The sequence below is a fragment of the Dasypus novemcinctus genome, chromosome 23 (assembly GCF_030445035.2).
Source record: "Dasypus novemcinctus isolate mDasNov1 chromosome 23, mDasNov1.1.hap2, whole genome shotgun sequence".
NCBI classification, from domain to species: Eukaryota; Metazoa; Chordata; class Mammalia; order Cingulata; family Dasypodidae; genus Dasypus; species Dasypus novemcinctus.
In genome coordinates, this window is record NC_080695.1 from 17,019,229 (window position 1) to 17,031,921 (window position 12,693).

The 12,693-nt window shown below is 56.2% G+C and overlaps 1 protein-coding gene across 7 annotated transcripts in view; it reads left to right on the top strand.

The window, feature by feature from the left end:
- The window catches only part of CUX1 (cut like homeobox 1), a 336,617-nt gene extending 324,682 nt beyond the window's left edge, over window positions 1–11,935 (top strand). For all 7 annotated transcript variants that reach the window (XM_058285907.2, XM_058285909.2, XM_058285904.2 and 4 more), the window contains exons 23-24: window positions 6,363–6,627; window positions 11,028–11,935. In XM_058285907.2, the coding sequence (XP_058141890.1) occupies window positions 6,363–6,627; window positions 11,028–11,709 (947 nt within the window). In that variant the 3' untranslated portion in view covers window positions 11,710–11,935. The remainder of the gene's footprint in view (window positions 1–6,362; window positions 6,628–11,027) is intronic.
- Window positions 11,936–12,693: the final 758 nt, after the last annotated feature.

The window sequence follows — 12,693 nt, forward strand, 5'->3', positions numbered from 1 at the left end:
GTTTTTTCCCCTCCAAATGCATCCAAAGCAAATGGTTATTACCTTTCTTCTTGTACTCTATAGGCCACTACAGGGGAAGGAAAACAGAATTTCAGTTCCTAAATGCTTTTCCTGCCAGGGCCCCTGGAGTGCGGGGACTCCTAAGTGGCTTTATTTGACCCCCTTAATCCTGGGTCCTGGGTCCTGGGTCCCCGCCGCTGGCCTGGCCATCAGGAGCTGTCAGCCGGTGCGAGGGTCTTAACTAAGAGGTGTCTCACGACCAGTGGCCACCCGCACCTGCCCCGCCCCACAGCGGCTGAGCAGGGGTGGGCAGTGGGGTCGAAAAAGACACAAACCTTCCCGGTCCCCGCTGGCGCTCATCAGCTGATGGTGGTCAGGAAGTCCTCGCCCTGCCCCACAGTCCCCCGGTCTCGGGCCAGCAGGCGCAGGTGAGCCTGTCCTGCACTTGCAGCTGAGCCTCGGCCGTTCTCGCCCAGCAAGGAAAGGGCTGGAGCCCTGGGAAGGAGCGCAGCGACGCTGTGGGACTGGGCCCCGTTAGGACAGCACAGGCTCCCGTTTACTGAGCACTTCCTGCTCACCAGCCCCTGCCCCGAGGCTTCTAGTCCCCTCTACGGAGCGCAGATGCTCGCTTCCACGGCTGCCGGCTGCCGTGGGCAGGAAGCAGGCTCAGGGCCGTCCGACTTCGAGGCGGGTGCTCTTGAATTGATGTGCCCCTGCTTCTGTGCCGAGTCTGCCGCACGGGGGGTACTGGGCCCCCGCTGCCGGGGGTGAGCGGCCAGGGACACCGCCTCCTGGACAGCTCCAGAGGCCTGGTGCTGCCACATCAGCCCGCAGAAGTAGAGAGGACGGTCCCCCGAACCCAGCATACCTGGCACTGAGCTTCTCAACAGTCGTCAGTGCTCAAACAAGCAATTTGAAAGTTCCCGTCAGTCTGCCAAGAGGCAGCGTCCACCACCTTGAGCGTGGCGAGGGCGCCGGCCAGCCCGCCTCCAGGCACGAGCCCTGGCTTTGCCACTTGCCAGGCCCTGGCGTGTGGCGTGTCCTGGGCCCGGAGAAGAGGACTCAGCCCCACCCCCACCCCCACCCCCCGCAGACAGAGCTCCAGGGGCCTCCCCGGCGGCCGCCATCCTCCTTCCGCACGGGCTCCGGGCGCCCCCTGCTGGTGGAAAAGAGTTACGGCTTCGGCACCACCCTGGTCCTTCCTAAAGCCCCAAGGGCCCTCACCATGCCCGTGACCCCTCCAGGAGGCCCGAGGAGCCTGCACTGACCCCTGCTGGAGGCCAAGGCCCCGGCCCACCGGGCACAACCCTGGGGCCCCCGGCCCCGCGCTTCTTCCGCGTCTGTGGTCACGGTCGGCTGCGGTCCCAGCCGCCGGTCAGGCCAGGCTCACGCCCCTCTGGCCTCCAACTTACCATGTTCATTTTCTGTAAGGAAAGGTGACCCTCGCAGTTGTCCCCTAGCCCCAAAATACAGTGGCACGTGGGAGAAGTGGCTCCCTGGCCTGACTTTCCGCCTCTGTGAGACGAGGGTGCTAAAGCTTTTTCCCGTTGTGAGGGTTAGAAAGAACAGGCCTATGGAGCCGGCACAGCGCGAGCGCAGTAAGCAGTCGTTACCTAAACGGTCTGCAGGCCTTTAAAAGCACTGCAGCGATGCTGCCCCGGTCTAGCCTGGATCAAAACTCCCACTCCAGGTGCTCCAGACTCGCGCGCGCGTTCTGCTCTCTTCTCCCTTGAGCCCCCCTCTCTCGTTCCCCGTCTGCCTTCTTTCTCATAAACCTTCTTTCCTACCCTAGCCTTCTGCCTTCCTGTCCCCTTCACAGATGGCCCCTGAGCCAGCCCCTCACACAGCACCCACATGGAGCCTGGGCCGTTTCGGGGGCTCTTCACCCCAGTGGCTCCAGGCAGACGCTCCAGCATTCCCCTCCCCTGACATTTGAGACCTGGATTTCAAGGCGGCCTCTGAAGCACGCCTCGGTGGCTTGCCGCGGGTCCCGTGGACACTGCCTCGGCGGCCTGCGCACATGCTGCAGCCTGGCTTGGCGGGACTGGCCGCCATCCTGCCCAGAACAGAGTGACCTGTCTGAGGTCTGTCCCTTACTAGCTGTGCATCCTCAGGCAAACCACTGAACCCCTCTGGGCTTCATTTCTTCGCCTGTAAATAGGGGCAGCAGTGGGATCTCTCCCGCAGCGTGGCCAGGAGGTTTCACTGCCGCTGGTACTGCTCCTGGCCATTGCAATTCAGTGCTGATTCTCATCTTCATCACTTTGGGAACTGGTAGAGAATTATTCGGGCTGTATTCCAAACCAGTCTGCTAGAAAGGTCAGTGCGGATGATGCATTCGCTGAAGAAGTCAGAATGGCTTTTAAACTGAAGCCCAGTCCACAGCTAATGACGCCTCACGACAGAGGAGCAGATGGAGCACAGCTAGAGCCCCGGAACGCGTCATCCAGGGGCCCTGCCCCGTTTACTAGCAGCCTGCTCGAGCCCATTGGGAGCGACACCCAGGCCCTCTGCCCGCCCGCCCACCGCCTCCGCTTGAGCCCCTCTTCCGCAGTAAAAAGGCAGATAACAGCAGCACGTGCCCCCCAGGCCCCCCGCGCCCCCTACCTGGGCAGGCCCCGCGTGCTCCCCACCCTGGCTCCCACCCCAGCCACTCCTCCCCTCTCGGGTCCAGCCCCTGCCTCCGCTGGTGCTCCTCCCTCAGGCTCTGCTCTCAGGCGCCTGTTGTCCCCTCCTCTCCCGGCCGCTGCTCAGGCCTCGGGCCCCGGGATTCCTGCCTCCCTCCCGGGGTTTCACTGCCCACTCGGAAGACCCACCTGACCTGTCTGCGCCTGAGGCTCAAGGTCTTTGACCCCCTCAACCCTTGGCTATTCCCCAAGTCTTATCACACAGAGCTCCTCTACCTCCCAAATCCTAAATTCAGGGATGCCACCCGCAGACCCCATGCTGCTGTCTGTCCATCCATCTCTCTCTTTTCCTTCCACCATACCTGCCCTTTAACCCAAGGTGGCCGCCAGGCCCCTGAGAGCCTGTGGCCAGCTTTCCCCCATCCGTTGTCCCTCCACTGCCCTTATCTCCCAGGCTCTGGGCACCATCCAGGTGTCAGTAATGTCTGGCCAATAGACCCCAATCTCATGCACCTTCCCAGCCGAGCCGTCCTCCCCAAGCCTGGGTGAGTGCTCCAGCCAGCTCTCTCCACCCATCCTCCTTGGCCTCTGGGTCCTGCTGGAGAATCTGCCACCACCACGTGGCTGCTTGCCATCCCAATCTGGAGCCTCAACCTCAGGAGCGTCTCTACGTCCCCCAACCCTAGCTACCCCTCCCTCACCCCACCACCATGCAGTCAGCTCCCCCAGTCTCTTCAACTCCTGTCCCTCCCCCTACAGCCGTCACCCTTCCCCACCCATCTCTGCTAACTTCTCTGCGTCTCCCCCGCCTCCCCCCATCCCTCCCCTGCTCCCCTTGCCCTCCTGCCTTGCACAGGGCCCCCCACGCACCTCCAAGGCCTTGCCCCACCGCGCTGTGTCTCCACTCTCCTGCATCAGCCCTTGCTCATCCTTAAAACCCTGCCCTCGACCCTGGATTTCCCTTCTAGAAGCCATCCTGCCTCTTTTTCTTTTAGAGTTAGGCTTCTCAGAGAAGTAGTTTGCATTCACTCTCTTCACTTCCTCGCCTCCCAGTCACTGTTAGCCCACAGCAGTCAGGTGCCGGCTCCCACAGCTCCACTGAGCTCACCAAGGACCCCTGTGTCCTCACCACTAAATCTCAGGGGCTCCTGTCCTTCTGCAGCATGAGGCTGCGACCACTCTCCTCCTGAGATCCTCCCTGCCCCGGGAAGGCCCTGTCGCCTGGTCTTCTCTCTCATCTCCAGAGCCTTCGGCTTTCTCCTTCCTGGGGCCTCCTTGGCCTGGCGGCGTTTTCCAGGGTCCCATGCGTAGCTCTTCTCTGTCTCGTCTGCATCACTGGCTTCAACTACAGGTTCTACTCTCAGGACCCCCAAATCTCTCTCTCTAGCCCAGACTGTTCTTTGTTTGTTCACATTTTTTTCTTTATTTTTAAAGAAACTTTAGATTACATAAATGTTATGTTAAAATATAGGGGATTCCGACATACCCCACTCCTGCCCCTCTCCCACACTTGCCCCCTTAACAACATCTTTCATTAGTACAGTACATTCGTTAGAATTGATGAACACATATTGATGTCTTGCTACTAAGCATAGTCTATAGTTTACATTATGGTTTATATTTGGCACAGCACAATTTTATAGGTTTTGACAAAATGTATAACGGCCTGTGTCCGTCATTGCAATATCATGCGGGACAAATGTCCCAGAGTGCCCCCATGTTGCACCTCTTCTTCCCTCTCCCTCCCCTCAGAACCTCTGGTGACCAGTGCCTTCATAGCAGTGTTACAAGTTCTTCATTTCTAGAATAATAATAAGTCTACTCTAGTCCATAGTTACAGTCCCCTCTTGTATTAGTCAGCCAAAGGGCTGCTGATGCAAAGTAGCAGAACTCTGTTGGCTTTTATAAAGGGTATTTATTTGGAATAGAAGTTTACAGTTACCAGGCCCTGAAGAGTCCAACTCAAGGTACCATAGAGGTTCTTTCTCACCCAAAGTCTGTTGCCACATGTTGATGCAAGATGGTGGGCGATGTCTGCAAGGGTTCAGCCTTCCTCCTTCCTCTTAAGGCTCTGTGGTCCCAGCTTCTTCCAGTCTCAGCTGTAGGCTGGCGTAAGGCTCGTCCCTCTCCCTGGGGCTCAGCTGCCCTCTTAACAAGGTCAGCCATAGACTATCAGGCTCATCTCTCTTCCCAGGCCATATCTTTGAAGCACTCTCTCTCTCTGCATATCTGCTTCTGTATATCTACTTCCTGTGAGAGTCTGTTTTATCAGCCCAAGGGGGCTGGGAACTCAACACTAAGTCACACTCTAATGATGTGGTTGACTCAAATCCCTAATCTTAACATAATTTAATCAGACATCTCAGCTGAATCAAATACAATCAAAGGGTATCATGCCCAGACAAGCAGACCAGTTTACAAACCTAATAACTTTTTTGGAGTTCATAAATAATATCAAACTGCCACATCCCTTATGTTCCTTCTTTCCTCATTCTTGAGGATTTGGGGGTGATGATGCCCACTCTTCTTCTGATTGAGAGACAGCTTAGATTGCACGGGGCAGGTGGATAGAACTGTCTTGCTTGCAGTTGTAGGTACTGTCTGGTTGTGGGGATGGGTGCTGTCCATCACGATCCTTTTGTTAGTTGTCCTGGATGAGTTGGATGAACTGGGCAGTAGGTCCAGACTATTCTTTTGAGCGTAATACCTACATATCCCGCTGCCAGCTAGACATCTTGATGAGGACAACCCAGAGAACCCTCCAAGTCAACACATCCAAGACTAAACATTGTCATCCCCTCTGATGTGCTCCTTCTGTGGGGCCCAGCCCGACAAGACCCTGCTCTCGTCCCCCAGGCCCAAAACCAGAGAGCCAGCCTTAGGCCCCTCTCCTTTCTTCCATCGTTTAATCAGCCTCCGCGTCCCTCAACATCTCCAAAGTCCACCTGCTTTTCACCAACTCCGTGACTGTTGCCTTAGTTGAACTCTGTCATTCTCACGTCCTAATTGAATTCCTTTCCTCCCAGTCTTTCCCTTCCACCCTGTTTTCTGAAGTTCAGCCCCAGCTGCCTTTCAAAAGCATAGATCAGCTTATCATCATTCCCTTGGTTCAGATCTTTTCACTTCCCCATCGTCTTCAAGACAAAGTCCAAACTTTTGGCCTGACCTGGCCATGCCTCTCGCTCTGACTTCATCTCCTACAGCTCCTCCTGCCCCACGTCGGGCTCTCGCACACACGCACACACTCCAGCCACACTGTTTCACGCCTCTTGATCTTTGCACGTGCTGTTTCCACTTTCTGGAACAGCCTCCTGCCATCTTCTACTTTAGCCCCATTTCTTACTGGCTAATCCCTCCTTGTCCTGCAGGATTCGGTTTCAACATCGTCTCCTCTAGGAAGCCCCCCCTTCCCCTCCTCAGGCTGCACTGAGCCCCTCCCAGCGCCCTGCTGGGAGATGACTCCAGCCATCTCTCCATCTGTGTCTCCGTGACCCCCCACTAAACTGCCCAGGCACATGGACCCCTCCTGTGACAACAGAGCAGGTCCTCAGCAACTGTGTATACAGTGAAAGAGCAGTCCCAGACCAAGTGTTGTGTGTTGCTCTTGGAAAGAAGAGGGCGGAGCAGCCAGCTGCAGCTGCTCAGAAGGGCTGCCGGGGTCCCGCTAGCAGGGGCTTGTGCGGTTCACCTCGCGCCTGGCCCTTGCCGCTCAGTCTGCCATCTCTCCCCCCACAGCTTACATGAAGCGGCGGCACAGCTCAGTCAGCGACAGCCAGCCCTGCGAGCCCCCGCCCGCTGGCATCGACTACAGCCAGGGCGCCAGCCCCCAGCCCCAGCACCAGCTGAAGAAGCCCCGCGTGGTGCTGGCCCCCGAAGAGAAGGAAGCTCTGAAGCGAGCCTATCAGCAGAAGCCATACCCCTCACCAAAAACCATCGAAGAGCTCGCCACCCAGCTCAACCTGAAAACCAGCACCGTCATCAACTGGTTCCACAATTACAGGTACGGAACCCCAGCTCCACGGCAGGGTGGCAGCCCCTGGGCCGTGGCGTACAGGGTCCTGCGAACTTGGTGTTTAGTCTGTGGGTTGGTCGGTTGTGTTCTGAGTTTTGAACTCCAGAGGTACGGGGCCAGGTCTCTTGCGGTCAGTGTCATGTTCTTCGAGACAATCCACGTCTACCATGATCAAAAAAAAAAAAAGTCACCCTCAGTTACACTCCCTAAGGAGGGAGCGCGTGGACACTCGTGGCTCCATGGCAGTGGACACCCGTTTCTCAGTGATTTCCTGATGCTCTCTCAGGGCCTTTTACAGTGTTCTTTTCCACATCAGTTTAGTTTTGTAGTTTAAATAAATTAAGGAGTTTCAGGCCCTTTCTCTGGGGAAAGTGCATGAGTTAAAAAAGATGTATTGAGGGGAGCAGATGTCACTCAAGTGGTTGAGCGCCTGCTTCCCATGTACGAGGTCCTGAGTTCAATCTCCGGTAACTTCTAAAAACAAATGAAAAAACCAACTCTCATCAGGGAGCAGATGTAGCTCAGTGGTTGAGCACTGTACGAAGTACTCCCTGTATAAAGTCAGGGTTCATTCCCCAGTACCTCCTTGTATAAAAGAAAAAAGATGTATTGAGCATCTGCTAGATCTTCAGACAGTGAGCCAGGTGTTTTCACCAATATTCTATCGCTGGCTCCTCACACCTGTCTAAGGGATGTGGTCTAATCTTCACTTTACAGATAGAAGGCAGGTGGCAAGGGTCCTGCTCTCCTAGCAGAACAAAGTAGACAGGGGTGAACAGTCTGGAAGAGATCGTAGAAATCCACTGAAGGATACTGAGTTGTTGATCGTCAACTGTGTCCAAGACTCCCTACTGCTAGAAACCAAGAATTCCCAGTGGCTTGATGGAACTCCTGCTTGTTTAACGCCTGTTAAGTGGCCGTCTTGATTCAGCACCTCATCTTCTCTAGGGCTAATTAGGGAAGGTGCTCCTGGTTCCACCAGGCTGCCAGGTACGCATGTGTGGCTGGTGCCACTGGCGCCCTCACGGCTGCTCACCTGAAGCAGGTGGCCGGCAGCGGGAGACCACAGGCGGGCAGGTGCTGGGTCCTGCCTCAGCTGACAGGTTCTATGGGAGTCGCTGACGGGGCCAGGAGGCCACTCCAGTTCTTAACAATTTGGAAATTTTTACAAATACTAGATGGGAGCCAAAATAACGCCTCTGTTGCTCAGAAAGGCTGAGTTAGCATATAGGGCGTAGGTGAGAGCCGGACAGACCTGCTACCCAAGCCCCAGACCCAGGCGGTTCCTCCGTCTGGGTGGCACTGGCCCCAGGCAGGCCTCCCTTTGGGGGGCCCCTCGCACAAGAACAAGGACGTAGAGGAGCTGAGCACCACCAGCTTATTCACCCCGCATTTATGAATCAGATAAAAACAGAGGTGGGGGGAGGCCAGGAGTTACAGTTAAGGAGCTCCCACCACTTAGAAGTGGGAGCACTGCCCCTCCCGCCAAGTGGAATGAGGGAGAAGGGATGGCAGTGTGGGCAGAGGGTCCCCGGAGCCTCTCCTTGCCTGGTGTTCTGCATTCCTGTTTTCACCCCATAGACACACAGCTGCATTAGAATATGCACTTCCAAGCCTGGTGCAGGTTACATCTGTTTTAATACAAGCATTGTAACGCACTGGGTAGGAGCACACGAAGCTGTTGATTACTGAGTATGTGGGCAGAAGTGCTGCCAGTTATACAGAACATCTCCAAAACCAAGTCCCCGGGCCCTGCCGAGACCACCCTTCCCCAGGTTCCCAGGCTCAGCTGGATGGCAGTTGCTGCCACTTGTCTTGCCCATCCCCGGGTGGTCAGCTGGTCACTGTGGAGACAACTCATTTGTGCATTTGATATAAGCAGATTCACAGCTGTGGCAAAAATCGAGAGAGAAGGGGGAGAGCCAAGGAATAGCAATAGGAGCTCAAAATTTAAAGAAAGAGCACAGGTCCAATCCAGAGTAGATGCTCAATAAATGTTCTCTGTCATAAATAACTCCACAACCAAGCAGGCTGGGCTAGGTAAATGGGGAAGCTAAGGACAGAGACTTGTTTCAGCTGTAGCGGCCTAGAAAACGAGGTAGGCAATGAGCAGGGTCTTAAAAGAATTGAAACCGAACGGAATTTTATAAGCAACAAAACAGGTGGCAGAGGAAGTGCGTGCCAGGTCTTTGAATCATTATAAAGCGCAGAGATCTGAAACCAACGCTAAGAGCATCACCCGGAAGATAAAATGCAGGGCTGAGGTGCACACGAGCGCCTTCTCCCTGGCTTTGGCTCCTCCCTCAGCTGCTTAGCACAGACCACAGAGCGTCAGGCACGGGCCCATCCTCCCCGTAGTAAAGTCCTCACCGAGGAGGCAGCGCTTTACATTCTTCTTGCAGGGATTAAATGGGAATAGCTGATTTTATGATTTTTTTCCTGCCCCACTAACCCTCAGGGAGCAATGCCTGGGGTCATTTGTTGCCTCTATCAAAGACAGAAAGCCAAACTTCCTCTTATTCTTTCACCCTAAGGGAATTGGAAGTAGCTCAGGGTGTCCATTTACCTAGGAATGGGGCTGGGAACGCTAGAACAGTGTTCCACGAGGCACCTGGCCTCCACCTGAGAGAACGGGTCCACCCAGGAGAAACCCTTCCAAGTCCTGAAAGCCAGGGCCTTCTGTGAGCCTTGTGTGATGTGTCCAAACGCCAGAACTGTCCTGAGACCTGGCCTCGCCACACCAGGTCAGAGCTCTTAGGAACGTGGAGACATCCAGAATACGAGGGCTGGTGTCTCCCCTCTGTTGAGACTTACTTTTTTCTTCTGTGTGTTCTCTAGTATATAATCTTAATAACATCTCTGAAAGGAAAGTACTGTTCTCCACATTTTTTTAGATAAGAAAACTGAAGCCCAAAAAGTTGCACAGCAAGTAAGCGGCAAAACCCGATTTCAGGCCCGGGTTTGCCTGTTTCCAAAAAGCCTGTCTTCGGTTCTGGCCCAGGCTGCCCCTGAGGTGTTACGGTCAGGGCCCTGTGGGCGTGAGGCCCACCTGAGACCAGCCCACCAGCGTGGGAAGGGCCCGGGCACCACCTGGCATGCTGCCCACGGGTGTGACAACAGGAAAGAGCTGGTGGCCCTGCAGCTCCAGCTCAGAAATCTTCAGGAGGAGGTGCAGGGCTCGCCCCGGGCAGGGAGCAAACAGCTGTGGAATAGGTACCAGCAGCGGCCACCTGAGCACTGGTCCACCGGCCTGGCCTACTCTCCCGGCCCCAGCACTCCCGGCAGATAGTAGGTGCTCCAAAAAGCCTTGCCCTTACCGAGTTACGACAGGCACTGCAGAAAACATGCACACTCCCCTGCCCCAAGGGCTTTCTGCAGGCCCTCCCCAGAAGGCACTGGGCTTGGTGCAAGTTCACCGGAAGATGCTCTTGCACACATGGTCTGGAGGCTACCAGGGGCTTCTTCAACCCTTGGGAAGAAAGAGCTACGGGCGTCCGATTGGGCCTCGTACTGTGAGCATGGTGGGAGGAGAAACTGGAGCACAAAGAGGGTTTAGGAGAGGCCCCCTTGTGCTCACCCAGGGCACTTCCGGGCCGTTCCCTTCTTGCAGGGGAAGCACAGAGCCGGCCCGCGGGAGATGGCGGTGGCCCAGCAAGAGGCTGGAGCACATTCTCCCCTGGAGCCTGCACTCGGCTCCAGTACAACTTGCTTGATTGTTGGGGCACGGATTTGGTCTCCTTCCTGCTTGATCAAAACAGCGACCCCTGTCTGGTCTTCTCCTTTCACAGAGGAGGGAGGGAGTTGAAACACACAGTTTGGGGGTATATCTCCCCAGCCTGGGCCAGGAGCCCCCGACCTTCTATGACTCAGGGCTGGAAGCTGGAGATTTTCCATTTAGGCGCCACCTAATAATTGGTTCTCTCTCCTTGAGTCCTGATGGGGAAGTAGTGCTTATCAATCACCTTGAGGTTTTATTTATTAATTCAATCAGCACTTATTACTATATACTAAGCACTGCTTGGGGGGGGGTGTGTGGCCGCAGGGTACAAAGAATAAGTGGAACCTCTGCTTTCACAGTCCAGTTGGAGGTGGGGTGGCATGGGCTGGAGGAAATGTGCTGTTAAATTAGTAACCAACAGCAGCTTGTTCAAAGGCACTGAGGCCGAATGCTCAGGCTGCAGGGTAAACCAGGGATGCCAGGGAGGAGGGCGCCCGCCTGGAAGGGAGTGGGAGCCAGCCTTAGGGGGCTCTCAGGCGGGGTGGCAGTGCCAGGACGCAGGGGCCCAGAGAAGGGGTGTAGACAAGCGCCGCGCACAGACCGAAGCACACCCTCAGGCGGGAGGGCCCGGAGCCCGCAGGTGACAGCGCTCTCCGCTTCTGTCTCGTAGGTCTCGGATCCGCAGAGAACTGTTCATTGAGGAAATCCAGGCCGGGAGCCAGGGCCAGGCCGGGGCCAGCGACTCCCCGTCGGCCCGAAGCGGCCGGGCAGCTCCCAGCTCGGAGGGCGACAGCTGCGACGGCGTGGAGGCCGCCGAGGGCCCGGGCGCCGACGCCGAGGAGCCGGGCGGCCCCGCGGCCGCCGCCAAGTCTCAGGGAGGGCCGGCCGAGGCGCCCGCGGCCCGGGAGGAGCGGGAGGAGGCGCCGCGGCCGCCGGAGAAGGCGGAGCCGCCGCCCTCGGGGACCCCGGACGCCACCGCCGCCGCCGCCGACGACGACGACGAGGGCCGGCCGGGGGCGCCGCCGCCCGAGGGCCCCGCCGACGGCCCGGGGCCCGTGCCAAACCCCGCCGCGCCCGCGGCCGGGGAGGACGCCGCTACCTCAGCCGCCCCGCCCGGGGAGGCCGCGGCCCGGGAGCGCGCCGAGAGGAGCCCCGCGCGGCCCGGCACCAGCGCGCCGCCCGCGCGCCGCGCGCGCTCGCTGCAGAGCCTCTTCGGCCTCCCGGAGGCGGCGGGCGCCAGGGACTCGCGAGACAACCCGCTGCGCAAGAAGAAGGCCGCGAACTTGAACAGCATAATCCACCGCCTGGAGAAGGCCGCCAGCCGCGAGGAGCCCATCGAATGGGAGTTCTGAGGGCGCCGCCCGCCCGCCGGGCCCAGGCTGCCCCGAGGCGGGCCGGGGCGGGCGGGCCGGGCCGGGGGCGGGCGCCGGCTCCGCGGCCTGGACCGTGTCGCGCACTTACCGCCCTGCGGGCCACAGGGCAAAATCGCCATAGGCCAAGGTGCATATAGAAAACAAAGGAGCATTAAGCCCAATCTATGTCGTGTTTTCAAGGAAGAAAACGGAAATGTGTAGTCGAGCTTTTTTGTACCCTGAAGTGTTTTTTTTATTGCCCTAAGTGATTTCCACAGGTTCTGGAATAACTCTTACAGCTTTGCCTTGTGCCCTCCTCTTTCGTGTGGGCTTAAAAAAAAAAAAATCAAACCCACATATTAAAAGGGGGCTTTTTATCTGCCATCTAATGGCTTCAGAGCGATAATACACTATTATCTTCTTAAACCAGGAAAAAAAAAGGGGGGGGGGATTTTTCAGAAAAATTAAAAAAGAAAGTTTTTGTAGCTGTTCAGTTGCCACTAAGAGATTGCACAGTCAAACCGACTCTAAACACACTAGTTTGGATTCCTAAATATTTTCAAGAAAAGAATCTTCTCGTTTGAAACTTTGAATTAAAATAAAACACATTTACTCCACATATTTTTTAACAAAAAGAAAAGTCACATCAGGAAAATATCTGATTTTGTGGTAGCTGACGTAGTGTTTTCTTGTACGTGAATAGAATCCTGACATGTAGTGCACATTGATCCATAGCTTTAACTGACTCTGGGCTTTTGCTGACCAGGGTTTGTTTAATACACTCCATTCTAGGCCAAATCAGGACAAAAAGAAAAGATCCGAATCTAGGTATTTTATAATCTGCTTTTTAACCTCTAACCGCAGAGCACGCTGATCAGACCTCATATCTGGGAGGTTTAGGAGACAAGTTAGAACTGTAGCATGTACCTGTTCATTTTGTTTAATTTATGGTGTCTACGTTTGCGTTCGTACGTCTGCACGTGT